The sequence below is a fragment of the Corylus avellana genome, chromosome ca4, assembly GCF_901000735.1.
Source record: "Corylus avellana chromosome ca4, CavTom2PMs-1.0".
In the NCBI taxonomy this organism is placed as follows: Eukaryota; Viridiplantae; Streptophyta; class Magnoliopsida; order Fagales; family Betulaceae; genus Corylus; species Corylus avellana.
This window is the reverse complement of record NC_081544.1, coordinates 33,638,348-33,653,404: the sequence shown is the minus strand read 5'-3', so window position 1 is coordinate 33,653,404 and position 15,057 is coordinate 33,638,348. Positions and strand designations below refer to the sequence as shown.

Genomic DNA, 15,057 nt, shown 5'->3' with positions numbered 1-15,057 from the left:
GTCAGAGACTTTCCGACCAGATCAAACACGTTGTAGCCGGTGATTAGGAGGATCGAGTACCAGTCCTTGAGAATCTCCGAGTGCACATCCTCTGTGATATACCCGGGAAATATTGAGAGAGTCACAGTATAGATGAGGACAATGCCAAGTGCATACCACTTCACTCTTCCTACGATACTCCACAAGGTTGCTCTCCAAACAGGCCCCGTGAGGGGACCTTTCTCTTCTTTCTCCTCGTTTACAGCCTGAGCTTTCAATTCGTTGTAGTACTTTATAACCGGAAGCCTGTGTGCTACATTATGAAACACAATGCATACAGCCATAACCACGATACCAACACCGAAATACAGGTTTGCGCTGCTTCTCAGGCCATTGGCATCCTGTGGGTATATGGCCTTCGTTATGATCCGTAGAAGAGAAATCAGGACCCCTGCGGTCAACAATTTGAGAAATTGTATGAATTTGTACATTAGGTGTTTAGAATATCAATTAAACGATTAAATTTTTATCATTTTCTATTAACCGGATAGTGTTTTCTCACTCCGAGTATACACAAAATTAGGGAATTTAAACACAAAAACCTCAAATTAAGAAAAGAAAAAGGATCTGAAAGCCCCAATTTAAACACAAAAAACCAATTCGATCAGCTTCCAATAACGAACTGAAAATCAAAACTAATAGAAAGAGTTGAATGATCACCTGAAGCGGCGGTGCCAGCAACAACGGCCTGCATGTAGCGCTCGGGGAGCTCACCGGCGGCCCCGATGACACCACCCTGGACCAACGCGTCAGCGAGGCCACAGAGAGCCATGACCGCGACGGTGACGTAGAAGCCGTTATACAAGCCGACTTGGCCCTTGATGTAGACGAGGTCCATGACGGGGACGACGAGGAGGGCGAGGATGAAGAGGGCGAGGCCGACGTTGATGCGGACGAAGGAGTGGGACTTGCGGGAGTAGAGGATGATGAGGAGGAGACAGACGAGGCCCACCACCATGTATACGACGGCGAATATACGGTCCACGCTGACGTCCGGGTAGAGGTAGTCGAAGTAATCGACGGCCGTGATGAAGGCGTTCCATGGAAGGAGGTACCCACAGCCAAGCGTGAAGTAGATTATGTAGGCAAAGTGGAATGTGTCTTTTGGGAGTTTGTTATCGGGTGTGGCGGCGGCGGCGGATGTGGTTGTAGTGGGGGCCGAGAGAAGGAGGGTGGACTCGGAATCTCCGTCGATGATTTTGCCGGTGACACCCATCGGAGATTCAGATGGAGCCTTGGCCTTGGGGTTTGTGGTTACTTTCTACTGGGAGCAAATAATTGCCTTTACGCCAAACTGACGTCGTTTTTTGGGATATTGTGAATCACGTGGGGATTGGGGGTAGGTTGGGCCTGGGTCCCCCTGTCCCAATGGACTTACAGTCGAAGTAACGGGTAGTTTGTGAATTGTGGTAGGTACTGAAAATGAAACGACGTCGTAACTAGCTGGGCATGCTTGTTGGACTTATATCAAATGGGCAAGAGCATTCCTTTGAATCCCATCTCTTCCCTGATACAAATCTACCCTAAACCCTAATCTTGTGAACCTCCCTGATCTCTAAGTGGCTGGCCTAATAAAAACCCCATAGAAAGAACCTAAAAGTCACCATTTCCAAATCATCTTTTTGACCCTATCTGCATTCAGCAATCCAAAAATATCCATTTTTCCTTGTCCTGCTTCTCTGATAGATGGACTTGGCCGGTTGGCCCCCCTCCCCATCTAGCCAATTTTTAGACCAATTGGCTCAAGAAGTGGGATTGCAACTCACCCCATCTGACTCTCTCCCCCTGACCCTGAAGATTGGAATTGTCTGTGGCGTTTAAAACTTCAACTCGTGTTAAAATATCTGCTTTGAAAAGTAGCTTGAAACTCTCTTCTGCGAGAACAACACTGATATTTGCAGGGATAGACATGAGAGTTCAAATTTACATATATAAATAAATACATAGATAATATAGAGATATGCTAATGTAAAATAAAAACATACAAGTCTTAAGTTTAATTTCATACTAAGTCATAAGTCATAACTATATATGTCTTGAAATGATAGTTTAATCGACTGGGGAGGTCACTGGCCCATTCATGCCTGAGAGCCCAAGCTCACCATTGAGAAAGCATATGGACTGTTTCCATGCTCAAGGACTCGACCAGAAGAGCCAGGCCCATTACCACAAAGTAGCCAGCAAAGTGCAAACTTACCGAACAACACCGTACTATAATCTTTGCCCTGGACCAAAAATGCTGAAACCAATGAGGAGAATTGAAAAAAAAAAAAAAAAAAAAAAAAAAATCAATTTGAATAAAAAATTATCAATAAGCCGATAAAACCAACAAGCCGGCAATGGCATTGTTGAACTTTGAAATTACAACCGATTTCTTTAATCGAAAGTGGCATTGATGAAACAAAAATATATATGATAAATTCGCTTCACGTGGACCATGCCTAAACACTCGTCCGATTAGCCTGCAGGACAGCATGAGCATTAAGACATGACATGAAACATCATTGTCTAAAGCCCAAGATTTTTGTTTCTTCTTACATCTCAGAGAAAGAAAAATGATGCTTCACTGCCATTTGCCTCCCGCATATCTCGAGCTCAAGTAACTCTAACAATCTCTCTTACTTAGGATTTATAATTTTTGATACGATTCACGAATTTAATACGTAATTAATATGTTAAATTTAGATGTTTGACTTATTTAATTAAATGAGTCGGGTTGAGTTGACTCTTATAACCTTATATTTATGTCTCGACGTAACTCGAACTCAACAAACAAACACGAATTGTAACCCTACGTTTATGTATATTAAATTTTCAAATACAATACAAGTATGTTATAATCTTTCTCTGCCTTAAATATGAACCTAATACGTCTAACCCATACCCATTATTCCTAGAGCAATTGTGACTACAGAGCGCTGATGCATGTGAGAGTGGAAGGTGAAATGGCACCCCACGGCACTCTATTCCTTTTTCTTCATTCTCTTGGATTATGTAACCCCATTCGGCATTCTGGTCTTACCAGTTGAAGCATGCCTCAAAAATCCGATTCTTCTGTTATGTGCTCATGATCTCTCGTGCCAAAGATCGCATGCATATGGTAACGACGCACCTTTTTGGGCGTTCTTTGATTCGATATTTCTCACTAAAGACACCCATCAATGGCCAAGCACGTTCTGGGTTTCCCTTGTCCTAATCGACGCAATCATAGAGAACCCCACTTCGTATCAGTTTTTGTTTTCGTTATCACAACCGTAAACTTTGTGCTTTCTCAAACTTCAGTTACTGATAATTGCATCCTTAATATTCAATTCTCATCATCTTCTTCCAACACCTCAAACTGTGAAGCCAGCAATTGGGGTGGGTTCATCAACAGCTGCTGCGGGGCAGTTTTGGATGAGTACCTACATGGATTAGGGAGGCTAGCCAACCAAACCGGACAGATATACTTAAATCCCACAGAACAGAGAAACTGCCCGACTTCAATGAAGAATGTAGATGAAAATATTTCGGCCTGTGGCATTGAAAAGTTTACCAGTGGAGCTGGCGGCTGCTCTGACTACACCGTCACAGATGTTTTTGGTAAGCTAGGAAATCGGTTGAAAATTTTAGGTGAATACTGTGGACTTTTGGGTTTAGATGGAACATCAGGTCAGGCTTGCACTGAATGTTTTAGAAGGTGGGAAGAGATTGGTGCAGCATCAGATAATGGAAGAGAATTGATGAAGGTTGAAGCCAATGTTTGCAGGTTTGCAGTATTGGTAACATTAACAAGCAATAAGATTGATGATGAGAAATGGGTCCACGCAGTTTATGACTGCCTTGGAGGGCAGGGTCGACTTTCCTTAGGTGAAGTGGGTTGAAATTGACATGTACTAAGTACTGAATGTTTTTCTTTGTCAATTTATTGATGCAACCAAATTCCATTTCTTCCTCAAATCTTTGCAGATGAATCGGGAGGCACATCTAGTGGTGATGTCAAGGAAAGGACATCTAGTTTTGATATCAAGTCCAGCACAGGTGACTTTTCATTTACAACAGTAATCAGTGCCCTGCTTAATTTTGAGTTTTGTGGGGGTTCATTAATATGGAATCATTTTCCTAATGATCAACAGGTCTCCTAATTATAATCATTGGCATAGTGGGGATTGCAGTAATAGTTCTCATAGCAACATGCGCCTTGTTCAGATTGAGGACTAAAGAAAGTTTCCCAGCTAAAAAAGATGGTAGATCTCAAAGCTCGATGATAATCTATAACGGTCACCTAAAATGTACGACACTGGTGAATTGTTCAGCTTCTTGCATTTATGCTTTCCTTTGCTGGATAAGTAATCACCTTCTTGCTTTACTTGACAGCATCAAATGATCCATTCTCCAAGGAATCCACCTTTCTTGAGTTTCCAGTTAAGGAAATTTATTCAGCAACAAACGATCTAAGTGCATCAAATTTAATTGGCCAAGGCATAGCCGGTGAGAAATTACTGTGCTTTCTGACTTTCTGTATCTACGTCTCTCTTCTTTATTCATGTTAAACTACGTACTGACCGGGTATGTTTGGAAAAGAAAGCATTATATGGAAAGACTGAGGAAAACATAAATATTGGGCAGAGAAGAGAACCTGATATGAGGTTCAACAGTGTCTAGAGTAGATTAACGATGAGGCAGGATGTGCATTTCCCATAAGCATATTCAATCATCATATAATGACATGACAGCATCAGAGTGCTGCATCTTTAAGAGTTTCAGTGCCACTTGAAAGATGCAAAAGAATTCATGAAATCTGTATTGCAAGCTTATGATCTGAAATCTCTAAAATTACTAGAGGGGATCCTTAACTAGAGCTGGAGAGATATAATTCGTAATTCATATATTGCTAAGGAAAGACAATAAGCATGAAATGGAAAAGACCTTACCTTTATAGTCTTCTGGTGGATGCGGACATGTTTATGTTAAGATGCCATGGCCAGCATGTTGATGTCAATCCTTTCTTTTACCAGGAAAGGTATACAAAGGCATTCTCTCAAATGGCCAACATGTTGCAGTCAAGCATATAATCAGCGACGAACATGTAGAGACATTTGTAAGGGAAGTCACAAGTCTTTCTCATGTCAGACATCCAAACCTTGTAGCATTGCTCGGCTGTTGTGAGAATAAAGATGAATGTTTCCTCGTTTATGAGCTGTGCCTTAATGGGAACCTCTCAGACTGGCTGTTTGGTACGTCTCCTAATTCCATTAATAAAACCTTTTCCCTTATTAGTTTCAATACCCATAAACTGATGAACAACAGGTAAAGCTAAAGCTCTCTCATGGATGCAAAGAATTGAGATTGCAATTGGTAGTGCAAAGGGCCTCTGGTTTCTCCACACTTACCCAGAAGGCTGCATTGTTCACCATGATATCAAGGTATGTCTATCTGATTGGAATCTTCACGACACCCCCACTTCCTCATTTCACTTAAATTTTCACTAATTTCCATTAATCTTCTCGTCATATGCTGTATTGGCAGCCAACGAACATACTCATCGATGCTAACTTTCAAGCAAAACTCTCAGACTTTGGGTTATCCAAAGTTATGGACGTGGATCAGTCCCATGTGAGTTCAGAAGTGAGGAACATCCGGTTATGTTGATCCGGAATACCGTCAAAACTGCCATGTAAATGCTTCAGGAGATATTTACAGCTTTGGGATAGTGCTACAGTGCTACTGCAGCTTCTCTCAGGGAAGAGGGTCATTAACTTAAATAGACCAATGCCTCTAAATAAAATGGTGAGAAACAACACTTCTTTTAGATTTCCACACTTTTGGACTCGGGGTCCTCAATGGGCTCTGTTTGGTCTCCATGGCTTTGTTTTTCCAGCCAATTAACTACCCCATATGCATACGTACCTTTGGTTCTCAGGCTAGGTCCCTCACAAAAGGTGGTGATATAAGAGAATTTGTTGACCCCAAACTTGCTGGGGAGTACCCAGCGGAAGCCTTTGACCTCATACTGAAGTTAGCATTGTCGTGCACAGGGATTAAGCAGCAAAGACCATCAATAGAGCAAGTGGTTTCAAAACTTGAAGAGGGACTGGATATCTCCAAGCAAGTCAAGCCACTTGCATCTTGTCCAACAGTATAGTTTTGCATTCAAATGTGTTTGAGGTTTTTTTTTCTTCTTCTTTAGTGTTTGATATAAAATTTCAAGGTATTGAAACTTATAGTGGATAATGTATACAGCACTATAACACAAATTTTATTTCTGTTAATCTTGAAAAAATAACACCAATACGGCATTACTTTTGTACAAAGCTTCATTGCAAAAACAGAAGCTCATAGAGTTATTAGCCCTTTAAAAAACGAGCTAATACCACATAATCAAACTGGAAAGAAAAGCAATCATAGCTACAGAGAATGTATGTATCTACACTTACAGATGCCTAAAAAGAATGACGAAAGAATACCCGAAAAAATTTGGGTTTTCTTTTGGTAATTGTAAATAATAATAATAATAATAATAAGGAATTGGTTTACCACACGTGAACAAATCGTTCTCGTGGAAGAATGGGACTGACTAAGCCAGAGGGTCTCCTTTCAAAAAACTCGTGGAGAACACTGATGAGAGCACTGGCCTTCTTGCTTGCTCGAGACGTGCCTTCATGGCCTAGTAGGGAATACAGTGATCTCATGAGAGAAGAGCTCTTCGACAAAGGAGCAACCACCTCTGCCCCACCGTTCATGGATAGAGCCAGCAACAAAGACACACCGTACTCCTTCCCCGCCCTTGAAGCAGCAGAGGACTGAAGAAGCTCCACAACCCAATGCAAAGCTCCGCTACAACGCAGAATCGCGACAGTTCCATCGGGATTCTCCGCCAGAGCTGCTAGTATTGCCAGAGAATCAATCTTAAATTCTTCTATATCAGTACCAGACTCCAAAAGATTAACCAGCACAGGCACTGCCCCAGCTGCAAGCACCTTAGAGTGATTCCCATGGTGCATAAGAAGCCCGAAGATGGCAACCAACGAGTTCTTTTTCCCACGATCGGGACCCTTCCCAATCAGCTCTATCAAACCCGGAATGGCTTCTGGGATTTCACCGATCAATTCCCGGTACTCCTCGATCGAAGCGAGGTAGAAAAGCGAACCAGCAGCGTGCTGCCTAGCATGTAGGCTTAATCCCTTGTTTAGGACACCCACGACCAGTTCCAATCCCCCATTCTCAACGATCACAGCTTTGCTTTTGGGATGCTTCGAGAGGTTCAAAAGAGACGCCATAGCGTTCTCCTGGACCGAAGAACTAGACAACAACTTTAACAAATGAGGAACAATACCGGCTTCCACTAAACAAGACCGGTTCAAAACGCTCGTCTTCGAAAGGACCCGGACCTCGTGCGCAGCCCTGTTGCTGTTGTTGTTTTCTTCAAGCATGCAAGCGAGGAAACTGGCCACCATGTTCATAGCTCTCTCGGCGGCCAAACTCCCCACCGAAACCGAAACAGTCCGATTCCTGCGACCCGAATTGGGAACCGATATCCCACTTTCGGAACAGCGTTGCTGAATCAGCTTACACAGTGCCAAGTTCGGAATTAGCTCTGTATTGGGTAGCTTCTGACCCGTCTTGGGACAGGTCTTGTTCCCCGCCCTGAACCATTTCGTAATCGAAGAGCGATCGTAGGTGTGCCCCGTCGATACCGTCACCGGATCGGTCATGAACTCGAGAGAGATCGGACACCGAAAATCCTCCGGATTGAGGCAACTCAGCAGTCCAACCTCAGTGCTGCTTTTTCTTCTGCGGATATCGGATTGTTCGCCGTCAATGACGTCGTACAACACGCACCGGCAATAGGTAATGAACCCCATTAGACTGCCTAGAAACCCCGCCTCTTGCGTTTCTTCCTCCAATGCAATTTCCGAGTCCAAGAACTTAGCCTCATTGTCACACTCGCTCCAGCTTCCTATTCCCAGATAATCGAGAACCTGATTCAAGTCTCTTCGATTCGGAACAATCCCATTTTCGAATAAATTCAGAACCGAGATAACACGTTTCATGGCGGCCTTATCGGCCGGTTCAACCTCGAACCTTGCTTTTCGGGATTGCCTCGTTACCAATTCAACGTATTCCTTCACTTCCACCGAGACGTGGATTGCACCCAGTGGAATGACATCCAGAGCCGTTGAGATCGCTCGGGCCAGGACCCGAAAGTGATCCGCCACGCGCTCCGAGTTCATTAGCATCCATAGCCGAGCGCCTTCGCGGGTACAGTCTTCCAACAGGTGCCGAATCTTCTGGAAGGTCAGGTGGAGCTCCGAGAGACCCAGGACCACCGACTCCGGAAGATTCGGACTCCCTTTTCGGAGCTCCTCCAGAAAAACTCGGAGGACTCCGATTTGACGAACCGATTCGCGCGCATTTCCCTTGTTGCTGGTGAAGTTTGTGGATTTGCAATCGGAAATAGCGTGCGCTAGATTGATTAAGGAGTCGACGAGCGTCGCTGGAGCGATAGCCTCGCAGGGATGAACAGCCGGAAACGTCAGAATCCTGCGAACCGACCCGTTAGATTTATGGGTCATCGAACAAATAGAGAATACAGAAAAAATGGTATTTGGATTTTTTCGGCTTTTGGTATTTGGATTTTGGATTTGGATCTGCTTGTCTGGTGGGTTTTAGAAATGGCCGTTGGTGGGTATATATAGGGACGGATAGGCAGAGAACACGCGTCAGAAGATGAGATGATCTTGGTGAGTGCGTAACATCTGACGGCAGTGCACACTAGTGTATTTGACTTTGCTTGAGAGACACGTGGCTGAAAACACGCGGAGGACAAGTCACAAGGAGAATGGTGGAAAAGGCGGCTTCGTGGCTAGTCTCGGAGTCCAGCGTTAATCAATAAGAGAGTGACACGTAGCGCGAGAACTATGGGAGGGGCCCGTGTAGGTTGAATGTACGTGAAGAGAGGTAGCCGACATCGACCGTGAGCTAACGTGGCATTATTAGCAGGAAATTTGCTTGTTTTAAAGTTGTATTATTGAGTGAGGCTAATTATTGAGTTTAATCCATTTCCCCCAAGTGGTCAAAAATATCTTCAGAAAGTCCAGCAACTTGTACGAAGATGTGTGGAGACACTGTTGTCTCTTGTCTTATCCACTTCTGTTATAATTATCAAGTATTTTAATTAATAGAAGGCTGTTTTAACCTTTATGGCGATTGCTTTGACATTTCATTGTCATATAATAAATTTTTTTATTAAAATGTAAAGGCGTGTGTTGTGACAATTAAGAAGAATCTAGATGACAATCCTTAGTAAGAAAAGTCATGGTTAGTTTATTCTTCATCTTCTCTTCAATCTTCTGTTTTCTAGTAAGTAAAGAAAAAAGAAAAGATTGTCTGTCAGACTTGTTCAAGGGCTTATTAGTCACAAATATTTATTGGTCTAATTTTGTGGTTTTAGTGAGTGTAAATGTTGGGTTGCTTTAACGTATGCCTTTTTTAAAAAAATATTTTGTATTTTAAATTGTTTGTTAATATTTTTATTTCCACAAAAAATAACCTTAAAATGTTACTAAACGTATCTATTAATGTGAATCTAGGGTTATTTGAGGCTTTATCATGGATTCATGCTTAAGAAATTTAGGAGTCATGCCTAGAATGTCTTCTTGGAGCAAATTCTAGCTTTGGGAATTGTGTTCATATTACATTTTGGGGTAATTTATTTATATCATGGTGATTTAACCTTAACCATACTCTTTTAACCTATTTATTTAATAACACCTATTTGTTTTCAATTTGAGTCACTATGCATGTCAAGTTTCAACAATCTCACTAATTATTCTGTAATGTTATGATATTACTTTGGAATTTCAATAGGTGCTTGTGTAAGCATTTAGATATTTAATATTTACTTTATATGTGATAAATACAGAAAATTAACCACGCGTGTTTCCAACTACTTCTACTGGATAGGAAGGAATCAATGATAGACGAGTGAAGGAGGAGATAGGAATGGGCAAAAGGCAGCCTAATGGGCTAAGTTTTGGACCCACCAACGGACCAGACAGGAGAAATGGAAGAGTCCAAAAGCGGCCCATTAAACCCAACATAACATTGGAGACCGCCAGCCAGGCTCCAGCAGCGCGTCCTTGGTCTGGTCTCTCCTCCGGATTCGTTCGGCCTATACGTAGACTTACCTTCAAAAATAAGAAAAAGAAAGTATAATAATCCTGCTAAAAAGTGCTTTTCCGTCTGCTTCTAGTTGTAGACATAGCCAAGGTGTTTGCTAGCTTTATTTTTTAATCTATTATTAAATTTGTGTGAACTAACAAATTTAATGGTGATGAATAAAAGATTGACAAAAGATAGAAAACTAATTATTTATCTATTTTGATTCCGTTTTTTCATTCGACTTCAAAGAGACTACACCTTAACTTCCTAATTAAGGTTTTTTCACTTATGTAGCGTAGAACAATGGCTTCCTTTGGTAATGGCCAGATTTTTGAAACGGTGGGTGGCCTGTTACTGTAGTTGATGCGAGTGGGAGACGTTTTGCTGCAGGTCCGTAACATTGAGTGATGCGTCTTGCCGGTTACCGTGTGATACTACAATAAAGCTAAGGATGTTGTGTTTGAAAAAAAAAAGAAAAAAAGAAAAATCATATAGAAATAAATAAAGTAAACTAAGGGTTTGATGCCATTCCCCAAACGCAACCTCTTTAGTTTTATTGTAGCATCAAGCGGTAATTGGCAAGGCGCAACACTCAATGTTACGGATCCGCAGCAAAACGTCTCCCACTCACATCAGCTACAATAACAGGCCATCGTTTCAAAAAACTAGTCATTGCCAAACGAAGCCAATGAAATTTGGGGTTTTGCTAGTTGGGCTCCACGCTTAGCTTTAGATATTAGAATATTAATTAAATTATTATTTTTTATCCACTTAAACTTGTAGGACTACTAATAAAATTAAACATGATATCAAAGCATGATTCTAATTATAAATGGTAATTTAACAAGTTGCGACAGCAATTCACCAATACATTCTAACTCTATTACTAGATCACAACCATGTCACATGGTGTCTTTAGGCTGTAGGGAAGATGCAAAATTGAAAGTATGCCTAAGCCTTTGTTTGCTTCGATGTAAAATGATTTTCGTCAGAAAATATTTTTACAGTAGTCATTTTTCCTGCATTTACTACGTGCACGAAAAATATATATATTTTTTTTCCAATAAGGTCCCTGCTTGGGACGTGCCCGAGACCCACCTAAAACTTCACCGAGACCTTGTCAAGACCTGCTCGAAACTTGATCGGAAGACTCGCTCGAGACTTGATCGAACCTGCTCGGGATTCGCTCAGACCCGGCAGGTACCAGCGGGGTCCTGGGCGGGTCCCGGTTATGTCCTGGGCAAGTCCGTGCAGGTCCCAGGCAGGTCCTGGCAAGGTCCCAGTCGGGTCTTGGACAAGTCCCAATAGAGTTTTGGGCAGGTCCGGGCAGGTCCAGTTCAAGTTCGGTCGAGTCCCGGCAGGTCCTGATGGGATCCCGAGCAGGTCCTGAGTGAGTCCCAGTCAAGTCCTTAGCGGGTCCTGGGCTAGTCCCAACGAGGTTCTAGACAGTCTTGGCAAGGTCTGTCGATTTGAGAATGAGATATTCAAAGTCAAAAAATGGTTTACGTTTTTGCAAAAATTAAAGAAGAATTTTCGGTCAAAAGGAAAATATGTTCCGTTGACCATTATTTTACGTTAAAATAAACACCGTAAAATACAAAAATCATTTTCTAAAAACCATTTTATATCGAAGTAAACAGAGCCTAAAAGAATTACAATTAGGAGAGAGAGATTTTGTCTAAAAAGATGATTGAGCTCAGGACCCTTTTCCTCTTGGCATGCGGTGCGGGCACCTTTCGGTTTCCCTGCTGCGCTGTGTTGGGTGCAGGAAGTTATATTGAAAACAATATCCATCAGCAGGAGATGAGATCCCCCTCCTATCTCCCTCTTCCAATGTTCCCATCAGCTAATACTCCTGACAGGCTGGCCCAGATCTTCAAGATCATCAGCTATTTTCTTTTTTCTTTTTTTCTTCTAGAGAAAAATCAAATTAGTCACTATGCAGAATGTGGGCAGATGGTGCCAATACAAGTAAAAACTTTCCGTGCATTATTATATGTCACCATTATGAGCAGTCTTATCAAAAATCTCTCAGAGTCGGAGCCAGCTAAAAAACTACTGGCAATTTGACCACTATACTAACAAGTAATTAGTAATAGACATTTTCTTGTCAGCACCAGCCTTTTTGTATGTTTGTTTTACCAAAAAACAGTCTCTAATGCGCAAATATTAGTCGTATTCAAGTGTTTCACCACCCAATTTAATCTGAGTTCTATATGCATGCATGCCTCATTCAATTCCCAGACAGCTATGGCGATCTAGATACATGCCTTGTATAATCCAGTAATTGATAGCCTTATACAAATGTCTCGATTTCATCATAACCTGACAAATAACATTTAGAATAGACAATTTTAAATACAACCTGCAAACCTGACACCCATGGTGATGCATGCCTTGTGTCATATATAGGCCTTTTGGTCCATGCTGATATGTAGCTTGTGGACCACACTGGGTACTAGAAAGGTGAAGCAATTGTCATTCATGCACCTAACTATCAGGCAGCACCCACAAGCCCCTGTCATACTTCTCAGAATCACCCCCACATGATTGTCTCTTGATCATTGTCGTTAAGATCCAAAGTGACTACCCAAAGAGATACTAGGGAAGATATAGAGCCAGCTATTAACAACTAAGCATGATTATGAACCTCCAAAATTCCCAATAAATATCCAACTTGTTCATCTTTTCCTTCATCTATCTAATGCAGCATGGCATTTTTGCAGGAAAGAATACTCTTCTCAGGCCTCTTGATCTTCTGCATGACTGCAGTGGTTTCTTCACGTAATAGATATTACTCGCCTCCATCTGTTACCCATTTAACAGATTACTTTCCTCATGTCTCAATTGATCGAGGCTTTTCCAACTTCTTTGGAGGCTCAAATATCCAGCTCACCAGTAATGGCTCAGTGGCCAATCTTGCTCTCGACAAATCCGCAGGTAAAGTCTTTCACATTGATGGCTTCTGTTGCCATACAAACATTGTATTTTCAGAATTTACTTCATGTCCTGTTGTGCGCGCAGGATCCGGATTGGTCTCGAAAAACAAATATTATTATGGATTCTTCAGTGCTGCAATTAAGCTGCCATCCGGCCTGTCCTCTGGAGTTGTAGTAGCATTCTATGTAAGCGCTCTTTTAATTCACATACAAAGTATAATATGACTGCAATATATATATCCATATAGACACGCTTGAATAGTCAAAATCTATGAATATAAACAAAAAAGGCGAATTTGCAGCTGTCAAATGCAGACATTTTCCCTCATACCCATGATGAGATAGACATCGAGCTGCTTGGTCATGATAAAAGAAACGATTGGGTCCTCCAAACAAACCTATACGCTAATGGAAGTGTAGGCACTGGAAGAGAAGAGAAATTCTACCTCTGGTTTGACCCAACCGAACAGCATCATCAATACAGCATCATCTGGAACAATCATCATACAGTGTAAGGACAAACAAAGTTCACACAATATAATCACTTACCACTTCTGAAAGTGCCCATGAATCTAATAATGCAGGTTTCTTGTCGACAATATACCTGTAAGAGAGTTTCCTCGCAACAACGCCTTCCCATCTGTTTATCCATCAAAACCCATGTCAATTTACGCAACAATTTGGGATGGGTCACAATGGGCAACTCATGGAGGAAAGTACCCAGTTAATTACAAGTATGCTCCATTTGTAGCTTCATTTGCAGATATGGAAATGAGTGGCTGCATATGGAATCCAAAAGGGTCGGTTTCTTCTTGTTCTAAAGCTGCTGGTGTTTCTAGCTCCGACCCGCTTGAGGGGCAAGAGTTTGTTAGGCTATCAGAGCAGCAGATGGTGGCAATGGACTGGGCAAGAAGGAAGCTAATGTTTTACTCATACTGTAAAGATTCATCTAGGTTTAAAATCCTTCCACCAGAGTGCAAGTAATTGGATTTTGGGTTCTTTATTTATTTTCTTTTACAATTTTTTCTCCACAAAAGTGGAAGTTAATAACACTAAATTAAAGGCATTTTCACATTCTGAATATTTGTCATCATCTTCCCATAACAAAATATTCAACCAAATCAGATCTTCTCATTTCAGTTTGGAAACTGGTAGACCATCAAAGACACTCAAAATTTAGATTAAATAAATCAAAGTAGAATCTCCACAACAAATATTTGTAACTCACAGTCTAAAATCCGCATTTCGAATACTCTTTTTAACGTTTATGGGTCTAATTATTTTTTTATAAGTACTAATCAGTTTTATTAAAAGCGTAATGCGCCCCTAAGTACACCGAGAGTATACAAAAAGATTACCTAACAAATTCTAATTTATGGGTCTAATTATTAATCTAAAAGTTTTAGAGTTGTTGAATACTGATTTTGTTAAATTCTTCGTCCGAATTATTATATACTGATTTGTTAACCCTTAACATCTTAATATTAACGAAAATACTAGAATTTGTAACTTTTTGATCCATCATGTTAGATTGAGGGATAGAGTTTTCATTCAAATTGGGTTAGATGAACTTCTTTCAACTTAGTCTATAAAAATAATATGTGTCTTTTTTTTTTTAATAACATGTAAGATGCACATGAATTTTTAATATTATTTATTCCAACTTTGTTTCTGCTATTAAAAAAATATATGCATCTCTCATATTCAAATAATACATGTCATTTTAATAGAGGAAGTTGGAGGAAGTTCCTCCAACCTAGTTTTCCTAAATGGACTGAGCGGAGCAGATCTGTTCTATAACTAAAGTTTAGATATGGGTTAGCGAATGTTGGCATCATAAATATGACTTAATTGACTATGATCTATTAGAACTTTATACTTTCTAATGTAAGAGCTTTATTTTTTATCCCATTCAACTTAACTTTACACTTTTCTT

At 41.0% G+C, this 15,057-nt stretch overlaps 3 protein-coding genes and 1 pseudogene across 3 annotated transcripts; 2 read left to right on the top strand and 2 right to left on the bottom strand.

Annotated features, from left to right (window-relative positions):
• Window positions 1-2: 2 nt before the first annotated feature.
• LOC132178452 (equilibrative nucleotide transporter 1-like) lies at window positions 3-1,336 on the bottom strand (the record flags this gene model as incomplete). The annotated part of the gene is made up of 2 exons (XM_059590889.1): window positions 700-1,336; window positions 3-430 (listed from the first exon to the last, which is right to left on the bottom strand). Coding segments are annotated over exons 1-2 (984 nt in total), but the record flags the coding sequence as incomplete, so codon positions are not given.
• Window positions 1,337-2,924: 1,588 nt separating this feature from the next.
• Window positions 2,925-6,216, top strand: LOC132177019 (probable receptor-like protein kinase At5g18500; annotated as a pseudogene).
• A 40-nt stretch (window positions 6,217-6,256) lies between these two features.
• Window positions 6,257-8,668, bottom strand: LOC132177018 (U-box domain-containing protein 19-like). Its single transcript, XM_059589215.1, has one exon. It carries the CDS (start codon window positions 8,592-8,594, stop codon window positions 6,552-6,554), a length of 2,043 nt encoding a protein of 680 aa, XP_059445198.1. The 5' UTR covers window positions 8,595-8,668; the 3' UTR covers window positions 6,257-6,551.
• Window positions 8,669-12,485: 3,817 nt separating this feature from the next.
• On the top strand, window positions 12,486-14,191 carry LOC132179275 (probable xyloglucan endotransglucosylase/hydrolase protein 33). Its single transcript, XM_059591975.1, has 4 exons — window positions 12,486-13,122; window positions 13,207-13,307; window positions 13,424-13,632; window positions 13,706-14,191. Exons 1-4 carry the CDS (start codon window positions 12,894-12,896, stop codon window positions 14,103-14,105), a joined length of 939 nt encoding a protein of 312 aa, XP_059447958.1. The 5' UTR covers window positions 12,486-12,893; the 3' UTR covers window positions 14,106-14,191.
• The last annotated feature ends 866 nt before the right edge of the window (window positions 14,192-15,057 follow it).